The sequence below is a fragment of the Physeter macrocephalus genome, chromosome 13, assembly GCF_002837175.3.
Source record: "Physeter macrocephalus isolate SW-GA chromosome 13, ASM283717v5, whole genome shotgun sequence".
Classification (NCBI taxonomy): domain Eukaryota; kingdom Metazoa; phylum Chordata; class Mammalia; order Artiodactyla; family Physeteridae; genus Physeter; species Physeter macrocephalus.
The window spans coordinates 86,334,652-86,349,277 of NC_041226.1; the positions used below are offsets into that span (position 1 = coordinate 86,334,652).

General features: G+C 61.6%; 2 protein-coding genes across 20 annotated transcripts in view; one reads left to right on the plus strand and one right to left on the minus strand.

The window, feature by feature from the left end:
• Window positions 1-953: 953 nt before the first annotated feature.
• On the plus strand, window positions 954-6,751 carry UCK1 (uridine-cytidine kinase 1). Of its 2 annotated transcripts, XM_055089422.1 has the most exons (8): window positions 1,012-1,225; window positions 1,595-1,754; window positions 2,625-2,721; window positions 2,868-3,010; window positions 3,101-3,195; window positions 4,279-4,503; window positions 4,926-4,974; window positions 5,468-6,751. In XM_055089422.1, the coding sequence occupies exons 1-8, from the start codon at window positions 1,118-1,120 to the stop codon at window positions 5,647-5,649; spliced, it is 1,059 nt and encodes a 352-aa protein (XP_054945397.1). In that variant the 5' UTR covers window positions 1,012-1,117; the 3' UTR covers window positions 5,650-6,751. The 2 variants fall into 2 exon arrangements, with proteins under 2 accessions (XP_007115638.1, XP_054945397.1); XM_007115576.4 differs by lacking the exon at window positions 4,279-4,503 and having other exon boundaries at window positions 954-1,225.
• The window catches only part of POMT1 (protein O-mannosyltransferase 1), a 23,679-nt gene continuing 15,800 nt past the window's right edge, over window positions 6,748-14,626 (minus strand). For 10 of the 18 annotated variants that reach the window (XM_028497529.2, XM_028497523.2, XM_055089421.1 and 7 more), the window contains 8 exons: window positions 14,298-14,390; window positions 12,643-12,739; window positions 11,542-11,634; window positions 11,198-11,318; window positions 10,802-10,883; window positions 10,097-10,210; window positions 9,250-9,376; window positions 7,995-8,435 (listed from right to left, as the gene is read on the minus strand). In XM_028497529.2, coding sequence (XP_028353330.1) covers window positions 8,074-8,435; window positions 9,250-9,376; window positions 10,097-10,210; window positions 10,802-10,883; window positions 11,198-11,318; window positions 11,542-11,634; window positions 12,643-12,739; window positions 14,298-14,390 — 1,089 coding nt within the window. In that variant the 3' untranslated portion in view covers window positions 7,995-8,073. Of the gene's footprint in view, window positions 7,585-7,994; window positions 8,436-9,249; window positions 9,377-10,096; window positions 10,211-10,785; window positions 10,884-11,197; window positions 11,319-11,541; window positions 11,635-12,642; window positions 12,740-14,297; window positions 14,391-14,626 lie in introns of those variants that run through there. The other 8 variants (XM_024126487.3, XM_028497531.2, XM_055089414.1 and 5 more) reach the window with 7 other exon arrangements.

A 14,626-nucleotide genomic window follows, 5' to 3' on the forward strand; every position in this document is an offset into this window, starting at 1 on the left:
AACCCTTCCTGAGGTGGGTTAAGGACTCTGAAGTTACATAAACAGTGACTTCGCCTGATGTCTGCACATTAGTCTCTCCTGCATCATATTTCAGCGTCATCAAATATTCATGGAGTGCTCACAATGCACTAGGAGCTAGACCTGCAAAGACAGACTTGATGCCTTGGGGAAACATGCGGTTGGAACAGGTCGGTGTTTGCCTTCTCTGTGCCAGGTACTGGGGGTACAGGTGGAATCCAGCAGACAGGGCCTCTGTCTTCTTGGCTCACAGCCTGTCGAGTGCTGAGTCTAAAAAGTCATTGCATGACCTGCCCACCATGTACTGGGAAGGTTGAGGAGGCCAGGAACTTGTGCTGGAGGCAGCATTGAAGGCTCTAGCGGGGGAGTGGGTGGGTGACACGATCAGGGCAGTGTCAGGACACTCGGGTGGCCAGCGTGGAGGCTGGGCTGGAGTGGGGGTGAGCCGAGGCGGCGCTAAGGTTGTGCCCAGGCAAGAGGCGTAGGACCCGGGAGGTAGAGGCAGGGGCGGAGCACGAGGGGCAGGCGCAGAGGTGACGGCGCCCTCTCGGGGTGACCGCACGCGAGGAGGCTGAACCCGTTCCAACTTCCGACCCGGGTCACAGGGCTCAGGAGTCTGACTTGCCAGTGCGGGCGCTGGCCCACGTCCCCACCCCGGCCCTGCAGTCCCGGGAGATCATTCCGACGGCCCCAGGCAGCGGAGGTGTGTCTGGAGGGAACCTTCCCGGAGGCCGCCCGGCGTCTGGAGACTCCCGCAGCCAGTTGCGATATTGAGTTGCTTCTGTCCTTTGCAGCAAAAAAAAAAAAAAAAACACCGGGCGTCGCCGCAGCCGATCCTGCTGCCTCCGCAGCCTCCCGGAGGAGCATCGGCCCAGCCCACGCATGCGCGGCGCCCACCGACGCCAGGGACTACAACTCTCGCGGTGCCCCGCGCGCGCCGGCAGCCCCGCTCCCACCGCGCCGCGCGCCTCCCGGAAGTGGGGCTCCGGTGGCGGCGGGGGGAGGTGGGGGCGTCTCCGACCTTTGCGCGGGGGCGGGCCGGCAGGTTTGGGAGAGGCTGCGTGAGCTAGGAAGCCGATGCGGGCGAGCGGCGCTGGAGATGGCTTCGGCTGGAGGCGGCCACTGCGAGGGCGCCGCGCACGAGGCCGACCGTCCTCACCAGCGGCCCTTCTTGATCGGGGTGAGCGGCGGTACCGCGAGCGGCAAGGTAAGGGGCTGGGCGGCGCGGCGGGTCCTGAGTGTCACGCCGGCCCCCTGGGACTCCGGCCTCCGTCCAGAGAGAGACCCCAGACCCTGGCAGCCGAGGTGCCCCCTCCCGGGCGTGGGCTGCGGCCACGGCTGGCCAAGCTTAGGCCGGGGCGCAGGCGGGGAGCGGGGCGCTGGACTTCGGGGCCCCCCGCAAGCCTCTCGCTGGCCTGGCCTCTCGTGACCTCCAGGTCCGCGCTGCCCCTGCCAGTGCCCGGAGGCCTTCCCGCTAAGCGCAGCCCCACCCGTCACTGGCCGGCCTGGCAGCCCGTCGGAGCTCGTGGGTCAGGGTGAGCGTCTCCAGGCGGGGATCCTGTTTGTGTGTTCCCAGTCAACTGTGTGCGAGAAGATCATGGAGCTGCTGGGACAGAATGAAGTAGACCACCGGCAGCGGAAGTTGGTCATCCTGAGTCAAGACAGGTTCTATAAGGTCCTGACCACGGAACAGAAGGCCAAGGCCTTGAAGGGACAGTACAATTTCGACCACCCAGGTAGAGACCCTGAGGGTGGGGAGGGAGTGGGGGAGGAGGGCAGACCACGGAGACTGGGTCCAGGGTTGGACTTGGATAGCGAGAGACCTAAGTGGTTCCATGAAATCACCCAGATAACCCGCGGTGGAGCGTCTTTCCCACGCTCTCTGGGCCCTGGGTGGCCCTGCCGGAGCTCCAGGCTCCCCTGGAGCCAGTCAGGGAGTCTGCGCCTCAGAAGGGCCTTCAGGACCACTGCTCTGCCACAACTATGGTCACGGAGAAAGCCATGCATCTTCCCACGTTAAGGGTCCTCTGCACAGACCGCGTCCACTGTGGCCTTTCATTCCGCCACCTGCCCTGGGGCAGAGTCCTCGCGAGGCCAGCAGTGGAAGCAGTGGGTAAACAAGAACCAGAGGCCTTGAAGCTCCGTTTCCTGGTCTGGTCGGGGGCCGGGGGAACAGGTGGAGATGGGGTGGATGAGGGGGAACAGCCAGGCTGCCCCTCCCTGCTGCTACTAGAAGATTCCACCCAGTGGCTGGCTCCCATCTTCATTCCTTTCCAGGGGACACATGGGGAGAAGGTCCGAGAAGCGTCAGTCTGTGTTACTTCCCAGAAGTAGAGAGAAGCAGACGCCTAGCTCACCTACCTCCCAGGGCTGGCCGATCCCTGGGTGGTGGCACTGCCCGAGGGCAGCGAGGACAGGTCCATCCTGTGGTTTGCAGAGGGCCCTGCAAATGTAAACTGTAGGGGGCAGCTCCCAGTCCAGCTGTTCCTTAGGGTCATTGGTAGCACCAGCGCCCAGCTGTGCTGACCCCAGGGCAGAGCGAGTTCCCTGCGGTCCCCAGCACCAGGACACGGGTTTTTGTCTTGCCTTTTGTTCCGTCTCTGCAGATGCTTTTGATAATGATTTGATGCACAGGACTCTGAAAAACATTGTGGAGGGCAAAACAGTCGAGGTCCCAATCTATGATTTTGTGACCCACTCAAGGTGAGCAGGTGGTTCCTGGGAGGAGAGGGCTGTGCGCTGGGGGCTGGTGAGGACAGCCCCCCGCCACCAGGATCTGTCCCCAGCACGGAGTCCACACCCGGGGACTGAAGCTGATGGCAGGGCCCCTTCCTGGTCTCACCCTGCAGGTTAGCGGAGACCACGGTGGTCTACCCGGCAGACGTGGTCCTGTTCGAGGGCATCCTGGTCTTCTACAGCCAGGAGATCCGGGACATGTTCCACCTGCGACTCTTTGTGGACACTGACTCTGATGTCAGGCTGTCCCGAAGAGGTAAGGCGGACGCGGGCCTCTCTGCCCCTGGCCGGCCCGGCCACGGGTCCCGGAGGTCTGAAGGTCCCCACCCTGCTCCTGTCGCCACAGTTCTCCGGGACGTGCACCGCGGCCGGGACCTGGAGCAGATCCTGACGCAGTACACCACTTTCGTCAAGCCGGCCTTTGAGGAGTTCTGCCTGCCGGTACGGCCTTCCGCTTGCTTGGGGACCTCCTTTTCTCCCCGTTCAGAAGGACCCCCGGTGCCCTGTTCTGTGAGAGCCAAGCCATGGATGGACGTGGCCTGCTGTATAAATGGAGAAGTTAGCTTCTTGTACCCACGTTCCCGAGGAGGAGCCGTTCTCAGCTGTGAATGTGTCCTCTGTTTCTCCCATCACCCCTTCCCCACTGCCTCCTCCTCCCCGCCCGCCCCCTCCCCCCAGGCTTCACCCCCGGCACCGCCTCCCTCCTGGCCTGTCTGCATTTCTCCAGGGTGCTGCTTCTCCCCTGACCCACACTGTGCATTTCCTTCCCCCCTTAGAACGGTGGGCTCCACAGGGGCAGGGATTTTTGTCTGTTGGCTGCCAAAGTGGCGTCTGGCACACAGTAGGTGCTCAGAAACTTCATCCATGCCGTGTGGTTTCTCTGGGCTGCCTTTGGCTGGCACTGGGAGGTCCGGCTGGCCTGTAGAGGAGGAATTCACCGTTGTGACCTCTGTCTTTTCCTCCGTCTCACAGTCTTTACTGTCATTAGGTGGGACTTGCGTCAGGATTTAAAGGGGAATTGAACAATGTTTTGCTTCTTAAAGGGAAAAATGAGGCACAAAGGAATTAGAACCAGGATTCCTGCTTTAGATAAACAGGACGAAGGAGTTCTGTTTCTGCTATTTCAAGAAAACAGTTTTTATTTTACATTCTTGTTCTCTGAAGTTTCTGGAAAGTGATCAGAAAAGTAAATTGACTGTTTTGCAGTCTAATTTACAGAAAGACATTTGGCAAAGTAGGTCGTTTATGGTAAAACTCCGGACTCCAAATGTGACCGGGTGCCCCTGGGTGGAAGCAGGACCGCGCTGGGCCGGAGCCTCCGTCTCTCCCTTCCCTTTACCTGTAGCCACACAGCGAGTTGACTAAGCTGGCCGTGTCCCCCGCGTCCCCGAAGGGAAGACCTTTCTCAGCTCTTTGCTGGGCTCCACCCCTCCTGCCCCCCTGCAGCCTGCTGTCCACAGCCCCATGGGAGGCAGCCCTGGCCCTCTCGCACTCACGTCTCCCGTGGGTCTCCACTGCCTGCAGACACAGCTGCCCCAGGGCTTGGTCCCGCCCGCCCCCGTGGCTAATCTGTGTGACAGGCCTCCTTGGCCCAGATCCACACGCTGGCAACACTCAGCTGTCTGCAGGTCTGTCTCTGGGCCCAGACCGTTTCCTCCCTTGCCTCCCTCCGCTGCTTCAGATTCGGCCCCCTCGGCAGCATCTGGTTGGGGTCCCTCCTCGGTGGTGCCACAGGGTGCCCAGCAGGGAGTGAGTTCCTCGGCGTGGGAGCAGATGAGGGGCGGGGAAGGAAGGGGAGCAGGTCCTCGCGTGCAGCGCAGCCCTGCTGTCACAGGGTCAAGAAACCTGTGTGTAGTGGGAGGGCGCCCCACTTCACTCGGCCCAGAGAACCAGGCAGTCAGCACAGAGAACTGCCCCCTACAGCAGTGCTCACGAGAGACAAGCATCTCAGAGACGCCGGGAGACAAGCGCTGTTTCTTCCTCGGCTGCCTCAGCTCACCTTCCCTCACTTCTGGGGTCACCGTCTCTCACCTGGTTGACAGATACCCCGAATCCCTGCCCCCCCATCTGCCATGACGGGCCCGGGGTTGCTTCCCTGCATCTAGCCGCAAGCAAGCTGAAACCGTCTGGGGGACAGATCCTTACGAGACTTTCCTTTTCTTGCCTTGCAGACGAAGAAGTACGCTGATGTGATAATCCCTCGAGGGGTGGACAATATGGGTAAGGACCAGGTCTGCCAGCTGCCCCCACTCCTTCCAGGGCCATGAAGCAGGCACTGCCCATCCTGTCGTGGTTACTGAGACACCCCCAGCGCGTGAGGCCTGTCTATGTACATCTGTGGCACAGGTTTCAAATGCACTTGGAAAAACAGTTAACACATTGTACACCTTAAAATGACACAAGGCATTATGTCAATTATATCTCAGGGAAGCTGGTGGGGACAAAAAAATACATGGAAAACTGGCAGGGAGTCACTTGTTAGCAGAAGGTATCTTAACCAGGGTTAGTTAACAGAAACTCTCGCCAACCAAGCCAGGTAGGTTTTACTGTGCTCTTGTCTGTCTGCTGAGACTCAGCGCCACCCAGATGCCTCAGGGAGGAAAACCGCGTGCTTCGCCAGTAACGCCAGGTTGGCGCTGGGCGGGCAGCCCTCCCGGCGTGTCGCAATGGAGAGTGGGGGCAGCTGACCCAGCTCTGTCTGTCTCTGCTGCAGTGGCCATCAACCTTATCGTGCAGCACATCCAAGACATCCTCAACGGCGACATCTGCAAGTGGCATCGCGGAGGGTCCAACGGGCGCAGCTACAAGAGGACGTTTCCTGAGCCGGGAGACCACCCCGGCGTGCTGACCTCTGGCAAACGGTCGCACCTGGAGTCCAGCAGCAGGCCCCACTGAGGGGTGGAGTGCTCAGCTCCCGGCAGGTCCAGAGATGCCCCCCTACCCCTAAACACACGACCGTGGCCGGGGTGGTGCTGGAGTCCAGGCGTCCCTCGTTAATTCAGGAAACCTGGACGAGTTATTCAGACTGGGTCTGACAGGATGTCTGCAGGCAGCCCTGACCTTTCCACCCGCTTCCTCACATCACAGAGGCTTAAAGGTCTCTTTAGTTACCGAGAAACGCCACAGAACGTGTGGTGAGCAAGTCACATATTTTGGGGAACCCTGACGAAATAGCCCGGACGCTGTGATTTTGACGGTGAACCCACAGCAAGAGAGACTAGTATGATCTGGTTCACACACGTGTAACTGAAAAGTGTGAAGAGCTAACACTCTTCCTTTTTATGCGTTATACAACCACACGTTTTCTGTTTTAGCCTGTCTCCTAACACCATGCTCGCTGTGACCTACTTACCCAATTTCATGACCCACCAGCAGGGTCGTGCTCCTGGTACACACTGACCTGGTACACACTGACCTGGTACACGAGGGGCCATAGAGAGGCTTCCTTCCTTCCGGCCTGTGCTCTGAAGGCAGAGCCAGGAGGGAGCCCTGGGGAGCAAGCTTTTCCTTAACCAGCACCAAACACGCAGGCGGGGGGCCCCCGCTTGCCCAGCCTGAGTCTGCCTGCTTGGGGGTCTGCCTTCTGGCGGGCACAGTGTCCTCATGCAGTCCTACTCAGGGCTCCTGAGCCCAGGCTGCTGTCTGGACAGGTCTTTCCTGGTGTCGCCCTCGGCCAGGTCAAGGGCACGTCACCTCCAGTCAAGGCATGTGTGGACCAGAGAGGCGTGAGCAGATGCCGCGGCCCAAAGGTGGCCGGTCCCCTGTGCTCACGCAGCGTCCGCGCCTCACAAACAGTCATGGTCTTGTCCTCATTTGTCCTCCCTCCCACGTGGCCGTTTCTGTAAAAGCCACCAGCTGTCGAGTTCTAACTGTAGTTACACAGAGACATCAGTTGAGCTTAGCTGAGCACGATGGCTGTTTCTGATGACTGTGAAAGTTTTGTCAAACTTACTGTGCCCTTTCGGAGAGAGACCCAATAAACAATACCAAATATGAATGTCACTTTGTCCCTTTTTAATTACATTAAGAAAAGGCAAATTCAGGACAAGGAAATGTATGGATGACACAAACCTTGACGGTTGAAGAGGCTAGTCGCTCACGCACCTCTCAGCAGGCTCTCTGGGGCAGCGGTTCAAGAGTCAGCAATGGTGAGGAGGAACGGCCAGCCTTCCACAGCCTCCTCAGGCCGGCGTTCCAGTAGCTCGTGTGCCACTGAACCATGCGGGTGATTCCCCACGGCCTCACTGGGTCAGCAGGTCAGCGGGCCTGTCAGCCAAAGCCCACCACCAGCCTCTGACAGCAAGACCGGGGCCTCGTCTGGTTCGACCCGAACCGGCCCCTCCCTGCCTTCATCTAGGCCAACACAAGCCCCATGCCAGCCGCTCCACACTCAGCTAGTTCACGGGGCTCTTAGGAGTCAGCAGACATGGAGGGCATTGTCCTTTATGGTCCGGGAAAAACAGACTTTGCTCAAAACGAGGTGCTCGTCAGAGGACTGTTTCAACAACGAAACCAGAACAGAATCCCTGCCGAGCCTGAGTCTCCACCAAGCTCAGAGCCACTCTGTGTTGTCAGAAGTAAACACGCTCATGAAAGACGGTTCTACTTTGTCCCGACCCGGCCCTGCTGTCCATCACTGTGTCCGTGTCCTGCTAGTATTTCCGGATCAGGATATCCCAGCTGTCTTTCCAGCGAAGGGCCTTGAGTTCGCTGGGTGAGAGTGACCTGTCCCCGTAGGTTAGTGGGCGCAGCGTGTTGGACACATGACAGGCAGAGGCAAACCACGCCACGACCAGCGCGCCGAAGAGGCTCCTCTGGAGCTGGGACCTGCTGGCCCAGGGCAGAGCACGGGCGTGGGGAGGCCGGCCCCTCCCCACCACGATGTCCTCTGGGCAGCCGTCGCCCACGTGGTCACCTACCCCGGCCCGTCCTTCCTCCGGCCACCCCCTGCCTGAGCATCAGCCCTCACCACGTCCTGCCCGATGCGCTAAGCCCCACCCTCCTCCCTCGCTCTGCTTTCAGAATTCCACAGCTTCTGCTTCATCTAAGGTCGGATGCCGGGGCATTGCCCCCGAACCCCCCGTGAGCACAGTGCAGCCCTCCTGACGTACTCCCAGGCTCCTGGGGACCAGAGAGAGAGGGTCCCCCACCTGCCCTGGCCTCCAGAACTCGCTCCGGTTTACGAAGCTTCCTGGTTTATCTCTGCCACGCACCACGCAATCCGGCCACTAACCACTGGCTGCTCCGGGACTCGCCCCATGTTTCCCTTTCCTTTTCTTTGCTCCTGGTGTTCTCCAGGCCCAAAGGGCCTTCCCCATCTCACGTGCACATCAGCCGCCGTCCTCTCCCACCAGCCTTCGTGAGCCTCCTCCTCTGAACCCCTGTAGAGCCTTGCTTGTGCCTCTTTTGTGATCCTAACCCCATCTGCATCACACTGGAATCGCCATTCAAGACTCCCCTGGACCCGGCCCCCCAGGGGGGCGTGGCTGCTAAGGCCCCGTACCTGCACAGGTGGTCGCTGACGTGCTCCAAGACCACAGGGAGCAGGAGGATCTGGAAGGCGAGCGCGGGCAGGTAGTGGTAGAGGAACAGCGTCTTCTCCATCATGAAGAAGGGCACGTAGTTCACGGCCCAGCCCCCGGCACACAGAGCCCCGGCCAGCACCCAGCGCAGCCAGCAATCTGCGGGAAAAGGTCATCTCGAGCCAGCGCTGCCGACGGCTCCAGCTGGGAAGCTCCCGGCGGTCCAGCAGGCTGGCCTCCTCATCCACAAGGTACACGCAAGCTCCAGCTCCTGATTTCTCTGTGTCCCCTCCCAGCCTTCCCACATTTCCGGAGGAAGGACAGACTGTGTCCTAAGAACCTCCTGTAACTTCCTGCTGGTACTACCGTCCCCTTCCTGAGAAATGCCAGCTTCCTGGGGGCCAGGCCCAGCTTCTTCCCGACTCCCCGCTGGCTTTGGCTCACCCGGAGACTCCGAGCTGGGTCTCACTCCTCAGGGAGCGGTGGAGGGGCCGGACCCGTGCACCCGCCCAGGAGAGCGGGAGTCGGTGGAGAGCATGACCAGCTCGGAGCCGAGCCCAGAGGAGGTGCCTCCCGCTCCTGACAGCCTTCGGGGCCCTGCCCTGCCCTGCGTGTTTGCTCCTTTCCTGTTTCAGGACGCTTTGAAGGGGGTCTCTGTCCTTGCAAACCACCACCCTTGACTAAGTGCCCGCTGGCGCCTCTGTCCCATCAGCCACTTCCAGGGTGTCCTGGGGTCAGGAAGCAATTCCTGCCCGACACCTGCACGTCCCCGGAGAAGCCTTGAAAGCGATGCGGGAACTGGACTGCAACACTCTGTCTCTGGGGAAGAGACGGAAGTTCCCTCGAGGCAGAAACAAAGAGGTGGCCTCAAGGCCCGGCTTGCTGGTGCGGCCGGGCTGACACCGAAGCACAAGGAACTCCCGTCAGACCCAGGAGGAGGGGGCGTGAGACACGTGTGGGCAGCTGCACGGACCCTCAGGGAGGTCGCAGACTCTTCTTCGGCGTCTGAACAGGTACCAGATGAAGAGCAGGGCGTACACCAGGGTGGCAAGGCTGGCCGAGGCCCAGATCACGACGTTTCCGAGCAGATGGATCTGTGCCTGCGGGCGCACAGAGAGACCCTGTCACCTCAGCCAAGACGCCACAGCCCAGAGCAGACACGAGCACCCACCACACCCTCCGCCCTCGCTGCCAGGACGGACGTGCGAAGGTTCTCAGCCAGCTCTCTAAGCTGAAACCGAGAACCGGGAGTAGACGGGATTCTGTTCTGACAACAGAGCTGCTCCCAGGGGGGCTGATGCAGAGCTGCAGGGTGCCGAGGACCCGCTCATCTCAGACCCCGCTTCTCAGCGAGCCGTGGCCCCCACTTCCGGGGGGGGTAGGAAAAAGGCGAGCATCTTAAGCACATACCCCCGCCCAGCGGGTAATTACTGGGCACCCGCCACGTGCTGCATTTGCTCCCCCTGGTGAAGAGGGATGATGTACAGGGAATCAGAGCACTGACCGGCCCAGACGCCACGTGCCATGCGGGAAATCAAGCAGGGCTATTTTAAAAACCACGTCTGCCAGAGAAGGGGAGCCATACACTCCCACCGCAGCCACCAAGCCTGGTTTCCCTCGACCTGTGGACAAGCTAGGACCCGACTCCTTGGCATCTCAGGGGAGCTCTGGCCTCGAGCTGCCAAAGCACTAAAAACAAGTCCCGGGCTTTTGTTAGGGAAGCGCAGGAAGGCTGGGACTTGGTCGGATGCAACAGCTGCTCTTAACATCACAGGACTCTCAGGCGCGGGACGGCTCTGCCGCACAGACGCTCCGCTTACGCTGGTCCTGGGGTGCAGCCAGTAGGCGATGTTGGTGTCTAGCGTGACCCAGTCCAGCGGCGTGGAGCTGTATTTGTGTTCGGAATCGTCGCTTCTCACCGTCAGCATCCGCCACTGCGAAAAGCAGAGGTCGCTGGGAGTCACATGGACAGCCAGCCGCCTTCATCGCTCAGGGATCCGCCAGGGGGCAGAGTAAACCGCTGCCCCTCTCACGTGGGCGTCCGACCTCAAGTTCATTTAGAGCATGCCACAGAGGCAGCGCAACGGGCTGATGAGCCCAGGAGGCGCCGACCCCTGGGCTCCAGTCGCCTCGTCTGTTTAAGGGATGGGACTGGGCACTAAGGGTGCTTTTAGATTTGGGACCCTGAGTTCTCTGGGGCTGCACCGTGTTGACCGGGGCCCGTTCTGCCCTGACCTGTGTGCGGTGCCACTCTGCTGCACAGTCTCCTTGGCTCCTGACTGTTCCTGCCGGCAAAGCCACAAGGCAGGACAGCCAGGAGGCAGGGGACCAACAGTGCCAGGCATGTCACTTAGAGTGCACAGAGGGAAATGCTCCCTCCCTGCCGAGTCAGCTCCCAGTTTAAAGGCTGACACTGGGCAGGTGGGAGTTCTACAGACTGCAGCGCCTTCCCTGGCGAGGAGCCAGCACCCAGTGAGCAAGGTGGCCCACCCTTCCGCCCGCCTGTCACCTGCAGCTCTGAGAACCTGGCCACGAAGCTGAGGTTCCTGCTGGCGTCCGTCTGCGTAGGCGAGCGCAGCTCCAGCTCCCTCTCCTCCTGCTCCTGGCCTGGCAGACACACCGGGACCCAGAAGATACAAGCGGAACCAGGTCAGGGGCTCCCAGTGGCGACTGCCAGCTGCTTTTCAAACAGCCCGCCAGGACTCACTCAGAGCGCACCGCTCCACGTGGTTTTCCCCGCCGAACACGGTCCACCTGCCCGCCCAGCATCTTTTGAGTCAGAAAGCTCGGCTTGCCCTGCCTTCCAGGGGCACCCGCCCCCACCCCGAGTCCTGTCACCGCTTCAGCTACAGGGGGAGGGAGAGGGTCTGCAGCGGAGCAAGGGGCGCATGCGGTCCCCTCCAGCGGGGGCCGGGGCTCACTCCTGCCGTAGCGGTGCTCCTCCACGTTCCACACGGTGCTCCCGTGGTAGCCCCGGGACAGCTTCTCCCCGACCACCTCCAGCTGCCGAAAGCCCCAGTCCGGGAGGGGCGCCCCGCTCAGCTGGCGAAGCGAAGTGGGGAGGGTGTGAGGGAGGGCCCGGCTCAGCCTGGCCCGGGGGACCCCACCCCGGTCACTTGGCCAGCAGCTGACAAGGGCGGCCGGCTCTCCTCTGGGGAGCATCACAGTAGGGTTCGGTTCTGAGCAGTTACAGAGGGCCCTCACCACTCCCACAACACTTCATCCTGTCCCACCTGGCAGGGCCGTGTGAGGCGGCGTCACTGACCTTGAGGATGGCTGAGGTGTTCACGTGCACGAACCGGACCTCTGACAAGATGGTCTTCCAGACGTCCCTGTCCGACTCTCTGTTCACGATGTCCTGTAAAAGCAGGTCTGATCCGTTATTTCACTCTTTTTCAAATTTCCTTAAATGTAAAAATGAAGACCAGTCACCACAGTGAGACTGACTTGGTCTGATAGGAAGGGACAGTCCCCCAAGGGGAGCTGACGGCCGATCCCGGACAGTGCCATCAACTTTACTGCTGACGCCTGTGCAACGTGCTGGAGGGGGGTGGTCAGGGGGAGGGGGACACTGCCCTCCTCCAGAGACTGCACGGGGCAGCCTTAGCAGCAAGGCGAGTGGGCGGGGCCTTCAGGAGAATCCTGGTGGTGAGGAGCTGGTGCAACGACTCACATCAGAGGAGCACTGGGGGAGGGGACAGAGGCAGCTGCACAGACAGCTGCGGGCAGCACAGAGCGCCAGGCCCCGCCGTGCACAGAGACAGAGGCGGCCTCCCCGGCCCCTGGCTTCGCCGAGGGCCAGCAGCGCCTGGCCTCGCACCATCGAGAACCCGGCGGGGGGCCGGTGCTACAGGCATGCAGCCCGTGGTGGCTGAAGGGGAGCCCGGCTCCCCCGGAGGTTAGCCCAGTGCAGCCACTGCACCGCCGCTGCACTTCTCACACGTGTCCCTGACTTCAGACGGTCCGACAGCCCAGTGACAGAACCCTCCTCCTGCCACTTTGCCCAGAGCACTGCCTGACCACAGGCCCAGGGCCCAGGAGGGCAGTGCCAGGAACCAACCCCCAGATGGCCCTGCCTGTCACCGGGGAAACCCTTCTTAATCCCGGGGGAGGGTTGACAAAAGAGGCTCCCAGTGTGCTCAGGGCGCTGGTTTGGAGGCCAAACAGTGGGAGGGACCTTCTGCCAGCAGTGCCACGTGAGCCCCATACGGAGTGCCCACCCATCCATCGTACCATAAGCTCCTTCCTCTGACAGAAGAAAACTACCCAGTTCCCCCTTTCCGTAGAACAGGCAGCCACTTGTCCTCAGGGGCGGCTTGGAACGGGCTGTGCTGCCAGCGCGCACGGTCGCTGGGCTTAGACTCACCAGCCTCCAGAGGTTCTGGGCAGGCATGGAGACGTTGTAGTCGATGTAGCAGGACACCTCCTGGGAGTGAGGGCTCAGGGGGGCCGCGACGTCGTGCCTGGAAAACCAAACAGTGCTGCCGAGGGGCTTCCCGAGCTCCTCTGAAAGGCGCTCACTGCTTTTACGGGAAAAAAAACGCTTTTCAGGAAACAAAGCCAGCTCAGCCTTCAAGCACCACGGTTGCCACTCCACGGATGCAGCACCTAGGAGCTGGGCGATACATCAAACACGAGAGGGCAGAGACTCTGCAGTCATGACATCTCTGGGGGAATGTGGCAGACACCCATCTAAACCGTGGGGCCTGTCATCCCCCTTTCAGAGGACGAGCTGAGCCCGGGAGCTCACCTGGCCAGCCGGCAGCAACCTGAGGTCAGGTCACGGAAATGGCTGCGGCGCCATGACTACTGTCGGAGGACAACACGCCCAGAAACCCCAGCTCTCCCCGCCCACGCACTAGGAAACCGCGCTTCACCAGACTCTGCACGAGGCCCCGCAGAGGAGCTGGGGACGCTGAAGCGAGCAGGAAGTCAGTCACGAGCGCAGGCCCTGTGAGCGCTACGAATGACACCCAACCAGGGCAGGCACAGCACACGGCAACGCTTTTGCCACGGGGACATCTCAGCTGACACCTGAATAAAGCGAGCGAGTGGGCCACAGGGTGGGGTGTGCGTGCGGGGGGATCTGAGCTGAAGAACATTCCAGGCAGACAGAGCAGGTGAAGGCCCCAGGGGGGCTGCACGTGGCCATTCTGGGGACAGTGGGGGGTAGGGTGACTGGAGTCACAGGGCCAGGTCCCGGGGGGCCTGCAGCCAGGGGAGGGGTGGGGTGTGATTCTGAGTGTCACAGTCACACTAGGAGTCACCAGAGGGATCTCCACAGAGACGTGAGGTCACTGAGTAGAGTGTGTGTTTTTCAGAGGGAGCCGTGGCCGCCGTGTGCAGAAGGGGGCAGGCAGGGGGGTTCCCAGCATCGCAGGACAAAGGGAACGGGGCCTGGGCGGGGCTGGGAGTGCAGAGAGAAGGAAGCGACCTTCGACCTTCGTGGATTTCCCGACACAGCGACTACAGGGGTGGGGGAAGAGGATGAGGACTGAGCAACCGGCTCCTTCCCCGGGAAGCAGAAGCGGAGGCAGAGAGCCCAGCCATCCAGCAGGGAGGCCGGGGCTGGGGCGCGAGTGTGGGGTCACTGAGACCCACGAGATGACCGAGAGGCCGGGTGGAAGGAGAGCAGAGGCGGCCCGGGCCCGTCAATATGCGGAGGCTGCCCAGAGGCCAAGCCAGGGAGGGTTCCTGACTCCATCCCCCAGCTGAGATCCTTCCTGAACTCACTTCTCCTTTCCGCGGGTCCCCCATCTGCAAGGACGCCCACACTTCATTCCAGGCAGGACTCTCCTCGTCACCCCGCCCCCCCGCAGGAAGGGTGAGAGGCTGCCGTCCCACTCAGATCACTAAGGCTCTCCCCCTACCCTGCGACCACCACTAGGGGTCCCCTTGCCCCCACCCTCCACCCCGCAACCCCCCCCAACCCCCACCCCCGACATCGAGGGCAGAGCCAGGCCAGAGGCGGTGACGCACAGCAGCGGTCACGCTTTGCTCTGAACAGAGGAGGGGACTCACGTGTTGAGGAGGCGGGTGGTCATGCCGTGCACCAGCTGCACGATGTCGCCATGCCGCACGGGCCTCGGGGGGTTGTTCACCACCAGCTGGTGCCTGGAAGAAAGTGCAGCTGCGCTCAGGGGGCGGCAGGGGCCCCAGTCCTCCCTCGCGCCACGTGGAATCGCACAGCCACCCGGTCACCGTGTTCCTTGTACAAGGTGAACGTGTTTTGTTTTGTTTTGTTTTTCCGCGTTACGCGGGCCTCTCACTGCTGTGGCCTCTCCCGTTGCGGAGCACAGGCTCCGGACGCGCAGGCCCAGCGGCCATGGCTCACGGGCCCAGCCGCTCCG